Source organism: Mirounga leonina, unplaced genomic scaffold (assembly GCF_011800145.1).
Source record: "Mirounga leonina isolate KUSES-001 unplaced genomic scaffold, KU_Mleo_1.0 Mir_94, whole genome shotgun sequence".
Lineage (NCBI taxonomy): Eukaryota > Metazoa > Chordata > Mammalia > Carnivora > Phocidae > Mirounga > Mirounga leonina.
This window is the reverse complement of record NW_023270855.1, coordinates 34055027-34069237: the sequence shown is the minus strand read 5'-3', so window position 1 is coordinate 34069237 and position 14211 is coordinate 34055027. Positions and strand designations below refer to the sequence as shown.

Genomic DNA, 14211 nt, shown 5'->3' with positions numbered 1-14211 from the left:
AGCACTGGGTGTTATACAAAAACAATGGATCGTGGATCACTACATCAAAAACTAATGATGTATTGTATGGTGACTAACATAACATAATAAAATTTTAAAAAATTTAAAAATGCCTTTTTTTTTTAAACTATATAACTGTTCCTTTGTGGTTCTAAAGACAAAAATATACTGAATTTTATTATTCAAGATTAAGTTAACTGGATTAGCATAAGCAAGGTACATGTAGTACTTAGGTGTTACATTTCTTTCAAATATTATATACCCTCTTTTAATGTTTGTTCATCTCATTTTGAGTTTCTAAGTAATTGTTGAGGTGTGAACAGCAGGAGATCATGCATTTAACACCCCTGTCTGAGGTTCTTTCTGATCCCAGGGGCTGTACACAAAATACCTAGATGCTCTTCCATTTGCTCTTTATCTCGTTAATTCCTACTTTGGGTCTCACTTTCAATTTCACTTCCTGTAAGAGCCTATCACTAGAAAGCCCCCCCCACCCCATCCTAACTCATCTATACCTTATTCTCATAATACCTTTTGTCCTTTATAGCACTTAATCACATATTATCAGTTCTTACTAATATTATTATCTTAATGTTAGAAACAAAGAGTAAAAAATAATAAATGGTTTAAAATAGTAAGAACTGTAAATGTTAATTTACCAGCACAAATTCAAAACCTCCTAAAAAGAAAGCACTTGTGGAACATAGGGTGTACGTTAAATCTTAGGAAACACACCAGCCTGGCTGCCGCGATCACATCATGAATACTCCGGAGCATTAAATCTTCCACTTGAATGAGCCACTTTTCCACGGCACCTCGCGCTGCAGACGTGGAAATAAGGGCAATCAGCTGCACTCGCTCGCCTTCAGAGCTATACATGGCCTTAATATCCAAATTAGGAAGGAATTCCAACTTAGCAATGCCCTCAAAGCACTTTTTTAAATGAGGCTGAACTCTAAGTGGGTCTTTGGTCTCTGACAAAATCTCTAACATTTCATCATTAGATAAGAAGAAAAAACTAGAGAAAAACATGAAAATACAAATGCTTTAGTTATCCTTCATCACGTTATCAGAAAATGCTTTAAGTTATAGCACAATTAATTATCCATCATACCGAGGGAAGAAAAGTCGTTTTTTTTCAAGATATGCATTAAGCCCTTTCATAATTTTCTCCAAAAGTTCGTTGCAGTTCTGCAATTTTTCCAATAAACCTGCTAAAGAAGCAGCAGCAAGAACCTAAAAGATACACATTTGTTCAGGTCAGCACTTATATACCAGATATAATTATAAGTCCTAAATATTTGTCTATAGTATATGTCAAAAATGTTGAAATGTCAAAAGGCTGATGAAAATTGTTACAAAATTTTTTGTCATGTAAAACTATTATAATTCAAAAAATCAAAAAATATATATATTTTTAAAGATTTTATCCATTTATTTGAGAGAGAGAGAATGAGAGACAGCATGAGAAGGAGGAGGGTCAGAGGGAGAAGCAGACTCCCCGCTGAGCAGGGAGCCCGATGCGGGACTCGATCCTGGGACTCCAGGACCATGACCTGAGCCGAAGGCAGTCGCCCAACCAACTGAGCCACCCAGGTGCCCTCAAAAAATATTCTTATCCAAGGATGCAAGTTACAAATGAGAAGTTATAACTGTCATGCACATTTTCATTTCTACTATATTCTTCTGAATGATGTGGGAAAAGTCCTTTCAGTTGGTGTGTGGTTTAATTTTTACATTTACAGCTGTCAACTGTAAATAATCTACAGTATGCGTTGGTGAACTACATCCCATGGGCTAAATCCAACTTGCTGCTAGTGTCTTTTTTTTTTTTCAGCTTTATAAGGTACAATTGACAAAAAATAAAATTGTATATATTTAACATGTACAACTTGATGTTTTGATATAGGAATGCGCTCTGCTGCTGGTTTTTGTATGACCTGTGAGCTAAGAATTATTTTTATACTTTTAAAAGGATGAAAAAATGAAAAGAAAAATCATATTTCATGGTACATGAAAATGTCACTGTCCAGAAAGTTTTATTGTAGCGCAGACACATCCGTGCACTTACATACTGTCTCTAGCTGCTTTCTCCCTACTACAGTGGCAGACTGTGTAGTTGCAAAAAGACTGTATGTCCCACAAAATCTAAAATATTTACCACCTGGTCCTCTGCAGAAAAAAGCTGCTGACTTCTGACCTACAAGAAATCATGTTTCACAAAGGTTCTGAGATTACTGTGTAAGGAGGCAAAATCCTTGGAATGCATCCATTTCAGCATACTGTTGACTCCCAATAAGTCCAGCATGGCTAATTTTCATCCAGCATTGGAAGAAATTGTTATTTCTTAAGTTGAATACCAGATAAAAAAGTGGATGTATATCTATGGACTATGCGTACTATGTGTATGAAAAATACATAGTCTGTCTTTCAACATGAGAATCACACTCAACAAGGTGCTATACTCACTAGGGGAGACACATAGCAAGTGAGGCCAACTGAGAACTGCAGATTCTTTGTTCCATTGCTCCCAACCATATAGTCATTGAGTAGAATGTCAGGTCAATCATCTATACTCATTCTTTCTCTTTCTCTCTCCCCACCCCCTTTCCCCCTCCATCTTATTTTATTTTACAGTTTATTTTACAAGAGAAGCATAGCAGTGAGTGTCTATTGCAGTCAAATGAGTTAAATGTGCATTTGAGGCGGATGCACTATTAAGAGTTATAAGTAGTGTATCGTATGAATTGAAATGTAAAGTTATTTTAATGCTTGGCGCTTTCTTCTGTTTTTCTGAACTTTCCAGTTTGTCTACAGGGAGCAGGTTTTGTTTCTGTAATCAGAAAAAAAAAAGAGCCAGATGCTTTCTTTAATAACCACAATGAAAGGTTCCCTTTATTTGTAAGAGACAAAACAAATGCTTCACCTTTGGATCTTTTGCACAGAACTTCATGATATCTCTCCAATGTCTGTCTACTGTCTGAAACTGACGCCCTTCTTCTGGCATCTGTTGCATGATATCCTCAGAACAAAATATGGGCTCCAGGTACAGCCAGTGAGATTGTACTTTTAACCATTCATCAATCGTTTCTTGTATTCGAATCAAGCGGTCTTCCCAGGCCTTAATGAAAAGCACACTGTACTAAATTCCAGTTATTTTTTTAAAGATTTTATTTATTTATTAGAGAGAGAGAAAGCACGAACAGGGAGAGCAGCAGACTCCCCACTGAGCAAGGAGCCCGATGAGGGACTCGATCCCAGGACTCTGGGATCATGACCTGAGCCGAAGGCAGATGTTTAACTGACTGAGCCACCCAGGCGTCCCCTAATTTCCAGTTATTAAAGAAAAAAACATAAATTACACCAAGGAGGGACACCTGGGTGGTGGCTCAGTCGGTTAAGCATCTGCCTTCAGCTCATGATCCTGAGATCCTGGGATGGAGTCCCAAGTGGGGCTCCTTGCTCAGTGGGGAGTCTGCTTCTCCCTCTGCCTGCCGCTCTCCCTGCTTGTGCTCTCTCTCTCTCCAACAAATAAATAAATAAAATCTTAAAAAAAAATTACAGCAAGGGATATTTATTTAAAATTTACTGTTATTTTTATATCAAGGCAAAACAGCTCAAGGTCATTTGTGGGTATCGCATCGACTTAGAAAAACTCTAGAAGTCCCAAGTTTTCCTAAGTCATTGAAACTCACTATAGGAGATGACTAGTTATTTAGACCAATTTCTTAATCTTTAGGGAACCATTCCAAGCCTGAAAAGCATCCAGAAATATCTTGCTGTACACCAGTGGTTATCAACCTAGGGGCTATTTTGCTCTCCACCCCAGGGGACATTTGACAATGTCTGGAGACATTTTCATTTGTCACAACCGAGAGGTGAGGGTGCTACTAATATCTCATGAGTAGAAGCCAGGAACACCACTAAACTTCCTAACATGTACAAGACAGCCCCCACAACAAAGAATTATTGAGCTCAAAATGTCATTAGTACCAGGTTGAGAAATCCTACTCTACATCAACACAACTTGGAGGGGGCAGGGGGAGGGACAAGCAAAAAAGTCTCTTTAGTCTCATAGGTTTCCTAGAATTGACAAGACATTTCACTAGCTGAAGACCATTATACAATCTCTTTGGTTCTTAAATATGTGGCCTAAGATCCGGTGTGTCAAGAAATTAGGCCTCCTATTTTTATTGTTTTAAAAGCTGTTAGAGCTTTAAAATTTTTTCTTGTAAATTCTCCCTTGTTAGATAAGAAATTTCTACAAAAGACATAATATCTTATCAGGAGAAGTAGACCAGCCTGATTCATGGGAAAATGTGTAGCATTATGTCCTTTTGGAAGAACAACACTCTTGTCTTCTCCAAATATTGAGAGCCAAGGTCTTCCATGAAAGCACTATTTATGTTCAAATGAAAACCAGACTACCTTGGTTTGAATCCCAGTTCTGTCATTTATTACCTGGGTGAATGTGGGTAAATTACCTATCTTCCAATGCCTTGGTTTCCTTATCTCTGAGTACAGATAACATTGCCCATCTTGAACATCTGTTATGGGGGTTAGATGGTTTAATAAATGTAAAGCCCCTAGAGCAGGGGCTGTAAATATCAAGCGAAGCATCCATTTGTTGTCTGTCTTTTCCCCCATTTTATATAGCCCCCAGTTAGAACTTTGATACTAGCCATGAAGCTATTAATTATAATTTGTTTTCAGTATTTACCCATATCAACTATAAGAATATGAAATAATCTAAGTCTCAAATATCATTTGTTTTGATATCAAGTGGACCATAATTCATTAATTATTCTAAAAGACCCTCAAGCTGGTTGTTTACAAATATAGCTAAAATATGGTATGTAGAACTTCATTACAAGTTACAAGAATATAGCATGAAACAGGGTCTAGGCTGCCTAAAGTTAGAATCAATAATACCAACTGTTTTCCTTCCAAGTCTATCAGTGTCATTGGGGAAGTTTTTTTTAATAAAACAAATCTGCTCTTTTCAAAATTACTAGAGTTAATGTCTCAGATCTGTTCTATATGGTTCCACACTAATTTTAAATATCTGTGCCTGTATGTCACCAAAGCTATCCAACAAACTGACTTATTTCCACAAGACTATATATGTAGTAAGATTACAATTTTTATAAATGACCAGGAGCTATCATATTTGGCATACCTTGATCTCTTTTTCAAATGGTTTGATGAAAGGTGAGCCTCTCATTGTCTGAGTTTTTATAATTTGATCATCAAGGAGAGTCTGAATCTCATCTACTGAAGAAAGAATAGAGACTCCAGTATCACGATATGGACTTATATGAAAAGCAATATCATCCCAGGTTCCCATCATTGTATGCAGGGCTTTCTCTAATGAAAATTCCTAAAAGGGAGAAAAGGAGAAAGAAGGGGCTGGTGAAGAAAGGTCTTATTTATTGTATCGACTTTCCCTGGTGAATCCAGTAAGCATTGGATGCATTACACAGTCATTTTCTTAGCATAAGACACTGTAACTCTCTTTAAGTTAAAAAGGTTTCTCAAACAATTTAAAAATTCCTAAGAATAATAGTGTAGTTTAAAAAAAAATTCACTTGCTAGGAAAACTACTACTGTCAGTATTAAAATAGACACTAGAATAAAATACCTGCTGAACTTTCTGTGAAGTAGCCTTTCTACAAGCTACAGTCTGAAGATACTTTCTGTATATTTCAAGAACCCTAGAAGGTCATACTTACTCTGCTAGAATACACACACATCACATGACACACACACATGAAGAAGTCAAAGGAGCCATTTTTAGTTTGGATTTACTACAAAGAAGTAGTATAAAAGTACACACGTTGTGGGGGGAAAAAAGAGTGGTCTCCTATCGTGTTCCTCCATCTCCTCCCACTACTATCCAGTACTATATACTCAACTCCAAAAAAAAACTGTGATCATTTGATTAACAAACTCATCAAATAAAGTATTTCAGTTGATCTTCATATTTACCTTGCTTGCACCTGCACTTATCACTTCAAATTTTTCCAAGTACGGTGTAAGGTTTAATTTTAAAATTTTTCTCAGTGTAGTTCCAGAATCTGGAGTCAAGTCATAGCCTACAATTTCTGATATCTGCTTCCAGTGACGAGTTCTCATTCCTGGATTACACAGGATGGAGACAGTAGGGATATAATCCTAATGGTGAAAATATAAACCATAATGAGTCACTCTTTTGACTGCCACGCACACATAGATTTTATAGATGAAGCCTCAATAGTGTAAAGATTACAGTTCTTGAAATTATTTGACATATTTGATGAGTCCAGTCAAAATCCCAATTAGATTTTAGAGAAGAGAAACTAACAAAATGATTCTAAAGTTCACCTGCACAAATAAACATTTAGAAATAGCCCAGAAAATTTTAAGAGCAAAAAAGAAAGGGGTAAATATTCTATATGATATTAAACTATATGATAAGACTATGCTAATTAAAACTGTGGTATTATTATAGAAACACAAAGTTGTATATATTATATGTAGAAACATATAACATAACATAATATATAGCTACAAATACACACACATACATACATAACATAAATGGGGGGAAAGCCTGCACCAAAATGCCAAAATGTAACTTCTGTTTGGAAGTGAAAATTAACTACCAAATGAAAATACTTAGTTCATCATTCTTGATATTGACATTAGAACATTTTATTTTTTTTGAAGTTTTTTTCATTATTATGTTCAGTTAGCCAAAATATAGTACATCATTAGTTTTTGATGTAGTGTTCAATGATACATTAATTGCATATAACACCCAGTGCTCAACACAACACGTGCCTTCCTTAATTTTCTTTAAAACCAAGAACAAGATAAGCACACCTATTATTACCACTTCTAATGAACACTGTATTGAGTGTCTCAGCCAGTGAAGTAATATAAACAAATAAAAGATTGGGGAATAGAAATTTAAAGAAAAAACTACCCAAAGAAAAACAAAACATGAATTCAAAAAGATATATGCACGCTATGTTTACTGCAGTATTATTTATAATACCCAAGACATGGAAGCAACCTAAGTGTCCATCAATAGATGAATGGAAGAGGATGTGGTATATATACAATGGAATATTACTCAGCCACAAAAAAAGAATGAGATGAGGGCACCTGGGTGGCTCAGTCAGTTAAGCCTCCAACTCTTGATTTGGGCTCAGGTCATGATCTCAGGCTTGTGAGATAGAGCCCCAAGGGACATTTTGCACTGGGCATGGAGCATGTCTAGGGTTCTCTCTCTCTTCCTCTCCCTCTGCCCCCCCCCACACACATGCACGTATGCATGCTCTCTAAAAAAAAAGAATGAGATCATACCATTTGCAACATGGATGGACCTAGGGGGTATAATGGAGAAAAAAACGGACATTGTTCACAGATTATTGTCTATGTACAATGACTAGATATTAAATTAATATAAAGAAAATTAAAAGAATTACTATATATAAGCCACAGATAGCATAATTAACAAAAAGATCAATTTATGATAGCAACAATAAAATAAAGTACCTAGGGATAAATTTTGTTTAATTTTTTAAAGTTTTTTTTTAATATATATTTTTTAAAGATTTTATTTATTTATTTGACAGAGAGAGACACAGTGAGAGAGGAGCACAGGCAGGGGGAGTGGAGGGGGGAGAGGCAGGCTTCCCGCCTGGGAAGCCTGATGCGGGGCTCCATCCCAGAACGCTGGGATCATAACCTGAGCCGAAGGCAGGCGCTTAATGACTGAGCCACCCAGGTGCCCCTAAAGTTTATTAATATCTTTTTTAGTAATCTCTACACCTAACTTGGGACTCAAACCCAAACCCTAAGATCAAGAGTCACATGTTCTTCCAACTGAGCCAGCCAGGTGCCCATACCTAGGGATACATTAAGTGAAAGCTGTGCAAAGCTATTTTGGAGAAACCATATAACTTTATTAAAAGATGTTAAAGAAAATCTAAATACCATGCACTGATAGATTCATTATCATATAACTGACAAAGGATTATTACCCAGAATATATTATAAAAAATTTCATAAATTAACAATAAAAACAACAGAAACAACCACTGAAACAAAAATGACAAGAGAGTCAAAGGGCCTAAATAGGCATTTCACAAAAGAAGAAATATGAAATGTAAGTACTTTGAGGGATCTTTGTTCATAAGACCATAAGTAGGAAAATCAATGAATTAGGTAAGTAAGCAATAATATATAGCAGTGAAAATGAAAGACTACAGTCATTCCCAAGACATGGATGAGTTTTAGAAACATAAGGCTGAGTGAAAAAAAATCAAGTCACGTAAGACTAAAAATGGATGATATATTTTTATAAATTGTTACATACAAATGTGAACAAACAAAAAAAAGAATTACAAACAATTTATGACACACTTATCTTCAAGGGGGATTAAGGGGCTTAAAATAGGGAAGGATTACATAGAGAGAAGCAAGAGTATTGATAATTTTTTAATTTTAAAGAATAGGTAAGAGTTCATGCATGTTCATTTTCTTCATAGCTTACATGTACATTACATATAGTCTTCAAGTATTCGATAATAAAAATGTGTTAACAGAGAGAGATAGAGAAAGAACACTTATCTCTTCCTGTTCCCAATCCAATTCAAAGCCCAACAAAATCATATTTATACTTCTGGTCACCTCCTTAGTAAAGCCTTATCTGTTTTCCAAATGACAAAATTAATTGCTCTATGCCCTTTTCTTTCAGAGGATACTGCTATCTTCTACCTATGAATTTCTTCATTCTGCCTTTTATTACCAGTTGTTTACAGCCATTTCTCTTGCTACATTGTGTTCTGAGGGGCAAAAGTCTTTGTGTGACCTGGACAAGAAAAATATTGAACTAGAAGACTCTAATGTCAGGCACCTGGGTGGCTCAGTTGGTTGGGCGCCTGGGTGGCTCAGTTGGTTAAGCGACTGCCTTCGGCTCAGGTCATGATCCTGGAGTCCCTGGATCGAGTCCTGCATCGGGCTCCCTGCTCGGCAGGGAGTCTGCTTCTCCCTCTGACCCTCCCCCCTCTCATGTGCTCTCTTTCTCTCTCAAATAAATAAATAAATAATCTTAAAAAAAATGATAACTACATAAAAATAAAAAACCTTCCTTTTCCGTTTACTTTGGAACAATCTAAATTCAAATAAAAACATAAAGAGGCTTTTTTGCAAGGAGGTGCCTGGGTGGCTCAGTTGGTTAAGCGTCCAACTCTTGGTTTTGGCTCAGGTCATGATTTCTGGGTTGTGAGATCCAGCCCTGAGTAGGGCTCTGCGCTCAGAAGGGAGTCTACATGAGATTCTCTCTCTCCCTCTTCCCCCTTTGTCCCTCCCTCTCTGCCCCTCTCCTTGCTCATGCTTTCTCTCTCTCTCTCAAATAAATAAATAAATAAATAAATAAATAAATAAATAAAATCTTTAAAGAAAAAGGCTTCTGTAAGGCAAGAGCCATGATAAAGTCAAAAAACAAATAACAAATATTTGCAAAATACATCATAGACAAAGCCTACTCTCTCTAATATATACGTATTATATATACTTATAATGTCCTAGGAAATTAATATGTCCTAGAAGTATTAATATAATTAATATTAATATAGAAATATAAATAAGATTAATATATATTATGTCCTAGAAATCAGTAAGAAAAAGATCAATAATTCAATAGATAGACAATGATAAGACCAAACAGTTCACAAAGAAATACAAAACATTCTTAAATATATACAAATATGCTTAACATTTTATGAAATAAGAGAAATGAAAATTCTCTTAGCAGATTAGCAAAACCCAAGTTTAAGGATATTCTCTTGTTGAGGGTGGTGAGACTTTAAATAGGCATAGCCCCTAGGTAAGGTAATTTGACTATAGATTTTAACCTGGCATTTACTGTTCTGGAATTTACCCTGAAGTCACACCTTCACACACACATGAAATCTAACACCAATATGTAACATTATACAGGTACAAAAAAAGGAGAAAAAAAGTTTATATTCAATGAGAAAAGTCTCCAAGATAAAGTAATCAAAGCAAAGGGGGGGAAATAATACATATAGTATGCTATATTTTATGTAGAAAGATGTCAGAATAAGAATATATATTCACATTGTTATATGTGTAACAAAACTCTGGAAGTATACACATGAAAGTCCTAACATTGATAACGTGAGTTATATGGGTGAGAAACATGGGAAGGAGACTTTCCAGATACATCTTTTTTTTTTTTTAAGTAGGCTCCACGCCCAACATGGAGCCCAACGCGGAGCCTGAACTCACAACCCTGAGACCAAGACCTGAACCGAGATCAAGAGTCAGACGCTTAACCGACTGAGCCACTGAGGCACCCCTCAGATATCTTTTTAAATTTTTTAAGCCACACAACTATATTCAATATTGAAAATGATGTTAAGTGGTTTCTTTGAAAAAATTTCAGGCAGCTCATGGAATCTCTAAGAGTGCTCGGCCCAGACAGGAACAGTGTTCCAAATGCTATCCGAGTTTGCCGACAGTGGGAACTTGGCACTGCCCCTGGGACCACTGCAACTGCTGCCTAGGGGGGCTGGAGGCCTTCTGCACGGTCACAAAAATACTTATTATCCTCTTGTAAAGATGACTGAAGCCCGTGAGGCTAACTAGCTTGCCCAAGGTATGCCATGGCCAAGCACAGAATTGTGATACAAACCTAAGTGGCGTGACTTTACAGCTTTCCCAACTAACTGATACCCTGTGTTGTTGCGCTTGGATAGGCTGATGGGTCTGCCCTGGTCATTTTTTACCCTCTTTATATGGTTGTCGCTGGTCATTCTAGGCTTTGCTATCTGCCATCCATTGTTCTACAAAGGGATTGATTTCAGTGACTTTATCAGCAAAGGATGAAGCATGGATTTAGTCATAGATCAAGTTTTCCAGCGTCAGCTTTGGTTTTGCTTCCAAATCTTTCTATTTCGCTTCATTAGCACTGGATGATGTGAATAGCTCCTACCAGGGCTTTCTAAAATGTCATTAGATGTGTTCATACCTTAAAAACTTTTATCTGCTCCATTACTGTGGAGCACATAGTAATAGTAGGATTCTCTTTTGGTTCTTCTTCAAGTCTCTCTTCTCCCAGAGATCGCCTTTTTGCTGCCTTTCTTTTTTCTTGTAATTCCTTCTTTTGCTTCATTTGGAAAAATTTCAGGGTCTTAAAAATTTCTCGGGAAAATTCATCCACATCAGCTTCCATACTTTCCCCATTAAGGTCCAAAAACCCTCCATCCATCCACCTGAATTGAAGACAAAATATTAAACTCAGAAACTTCTGGAGTGCAAAGAGGGACTTGGAGATTCTTCAGGCTAACCTCCTCATTTTAATAGAGAAACTGTGGGCCAGAGCAGTTAACAGTTTTTCTTAATCACACAGGTAGAGTCGATGGTAGAGAGATAAGATTAACACCATCATCTCAACCATGCTGCATGTGCTAAAATATGTATCAGACTGTAAATGGCTGACTAAGAGTAGCCAAATGAAATGCAGATTTGACTCCAAAAAATATTAGTCAACTTCATTAATTGCATAAAGAGGTGAAACAGCTCTGGAAAACCCAAGTGAGACTTCAGTATCATATTGGTAAGGTCAGGCTACCTTAGCACCAGTTGGCATTTCTCCTGTATGACACTTGGTTCTCTTTCAAATGGATGAATATGTCCTACTTTTAAACACTTAGCCAACAACAATATAAAAAATCACTATACATCTACAAATCCTTTTACATCATTTGCTTAATTTTTATTACATTACCAGAAATTACCGTTTTTCTGTTCGTTGCCACCTCAGAACAAGATTGAAAAACTTCTGATAGGGCTCAATGTTCACTTTTAATTTATCCAGTTCAGGATATTTTGTCAATTCCCATTTGAAAAGTTCCTCTTCTTTATTAATAAACTGAGCTGCTTCCTCAGATTCCTGAATACGTTTTTGTAATTGCCTTACATCTGTCACATACTGAAAGCAAATAATTTTTTGTCTCAACAAATATCCAAGTAATGTTATAAGACTATATGACACTGCATAGGCTGTGTCCTTGCATTTACATTGCAACTTTATTTTTTTTAAGATTTTATTTATTTGAGAGAGAGACAGAGAAAGCACACGCACACGAGCAGAGGAGAGGGGCAGAGGAGAAGCAGACTCCCTGCTGAAAAGGGAGCCAGATTCGGGACTCGATCCCAGGACCCCGGGATCATGACCTGAGCCAAAGGCAGATGCTTAACTGACTGAGCCACCCAGGCACTGACGCTGCAACTTTAAATATCAACTTTACAACACTACTATGATATAGAGCAAAAGATATGGTTCCATCTATTTTACAGATAGAAAGCTAAGTCACAAGAAAGATCACATACATAGTACCAGTTCCAGGCCTAAGAGTCAGACCCCTCTTTGCCATAGTAAGCATATGTTTTTCTGTATTTTTAAATGTATGCAAATATGTCTCATATTAATCTACAGGCCTGTCATAGTTATGCTCTTCTGTGTTTATCATACCTGTTGCATGCGGTCCAATTCTGCAAATTCTGTAAACTCTTCCATGCGACGTGATTCCTTTTCTATTTCCAAAATCAGTTTCTCTCTCTTGGCAATTAGCTCATTTTCTTTTTTATGTTTAGCACTCTCAATGAGCTTTTTAAGAGACAATTTGATCAGGTTAATTATTTTGTTACAAAGGAAACCTATCAAGTCAGAAATCTGAATGCTTTGTATGGTAATAAAAAACACTACAGAAGTAAAAATGAGTACAAAAGTGAAACACTAATAAAAAAATGCAAAGAATAATAAACCACCCAGAAAGATTTTCCTAGCTCTCTGAAGTGACTGTAATGATTCTTATGTATTATTAACAGATGCTGGGTAATGGTAGAAGCTACCATTTATTGAGCACATGCCATGTGTCAGGAACTACCCAATACCTTACCTACATTAGCACAGTTATTATTATTATTCTCAGTTCAGAGATGAAGAAATTTAGGCTTACAGAAATCAAGAGGCATGTCCAATGTCACCAAGTCATAAAAGACAAAATCTGCACTAGAACTTTGGTTTATCTGACTTATTTGCTTTTTCATTACTATACCATCTCACTTCCCAATTTAGGAGAAGTTGGTTTACACTAGAACTGTTCCAAAATCTAAAGTATATTCAATCTGATATAAAATTCTGAATCTGCTACTTCTTTTCTCTCTCATCCTGGGCCAGTTACTTAACTTCTCTGAGACTCACTTTTCTCATCTATGAAATGGGGGAAATAGGAGGACCTGGGATTTCTGCAGGTACTAAATGAATTACTAAATGCAAAGCACTTAAGGCAGTGCTTACTATTATTACCAGTCTATAACAGTTCTGACCTCTTTAATGTCAGTCCGACTTCTTACCAGATCCTGTATTAAGCCTAACAGCCTGTTCTTAACCTGCAGGGCCATAAATGTTTCTAGCCCCAAACTCATATTGACACATAAAGTTAGTTTTTAAAGGTAGATCAAATAAATGTGCTTAAAATGTCAGAATACAAAAATATATACTGAAAAAGATATTTACCACATCATTTTCATCAAAGATGGGATTAATTTTCCTAGGCCACATAAGGATAGCTGAATTTAAAGCTAAGTCTTCTTGAGAAAATAGGAAAACATCTAAAAAGTAACTCATTCGGCGTTTGGATTCCTACAAAAGAAACTCCAGATATAATACACCATGTAGAAAAACTAAGGCATTATGGAAAAGAGAAGAACCAACAATTTCTAATACTCTAAACAAGGTTTTGGAAACATGTCATGTTTATGAAGACAGAACCAAAACTCTCACTATTTGTAATTTATATGATGGTATATATAGACATCCCCAAAAAATCTTCAGATAAACTATTAAAATGAAGAGAAATAAAAAATATATAACATTTTTTTTTAAGAATTATCTATTTATTTGAGAGAGAGAGCACACACACACACGAGGGGCAGAGGGGGGAGTGGGAGAGGGACAGAAATCCTCAAGCAGACTCCCTGCTGAGCACAGAGCTTGACCATACAGGGCTTGATCCCAGAAGATCATGACCTGAGCCAAAATCAAGAGTCGGCCACTTAACTGACTGAGCCACCCAAGCACTCCAATATACAACATTTTTAAAGGTAAGGTTTTTAAAGAAAAAAGAAATT

General features: G+C 36.3%; 1 protein-coding gene across 1 annotated transcript in view; it reads right to left on the bottom strand.

Annotated features, from left to right (window-relative positions):
• The window catches only part of DNAH12 (dynein axonemal heavy chain 12), a 229700-nt gene that overhangs the window by 161974 nt on the left and 53515 nt on the right, over positions 1–14211 (bottom strand). The window contains exons 14-22 of the mRNA XM_034996444.1: positions 13598–13723; positions 12551–12685; positions 11814–12007; positions 11045–11288; positions 5989–6174; positions 5180–5380; positions 2927–3121; positions 1115–1236; positions 736–1018 (exon numbers count right to left, since the gene is read on the bottom strand). Coding sequence (XP_034852335.1) covers positions 736–1018; positions 1115–1236; positions 2927–3121; positions 5180–5380; positions 5989–6174; positions 11045–11288; positions 11814–12007; positions 12551–12685; positions 13598–13723 — 1686 coding nt within the window. The remainder of the gene's footprint in view (positions 1–735; positions 1019–1114; positions 1237–2926; positions 3122–5179; positions 5381–5988; positions 6175–11044; positions 11289–11813; positions 12008–12550; positions 12686–13597; positions 13724–14211) is intronic.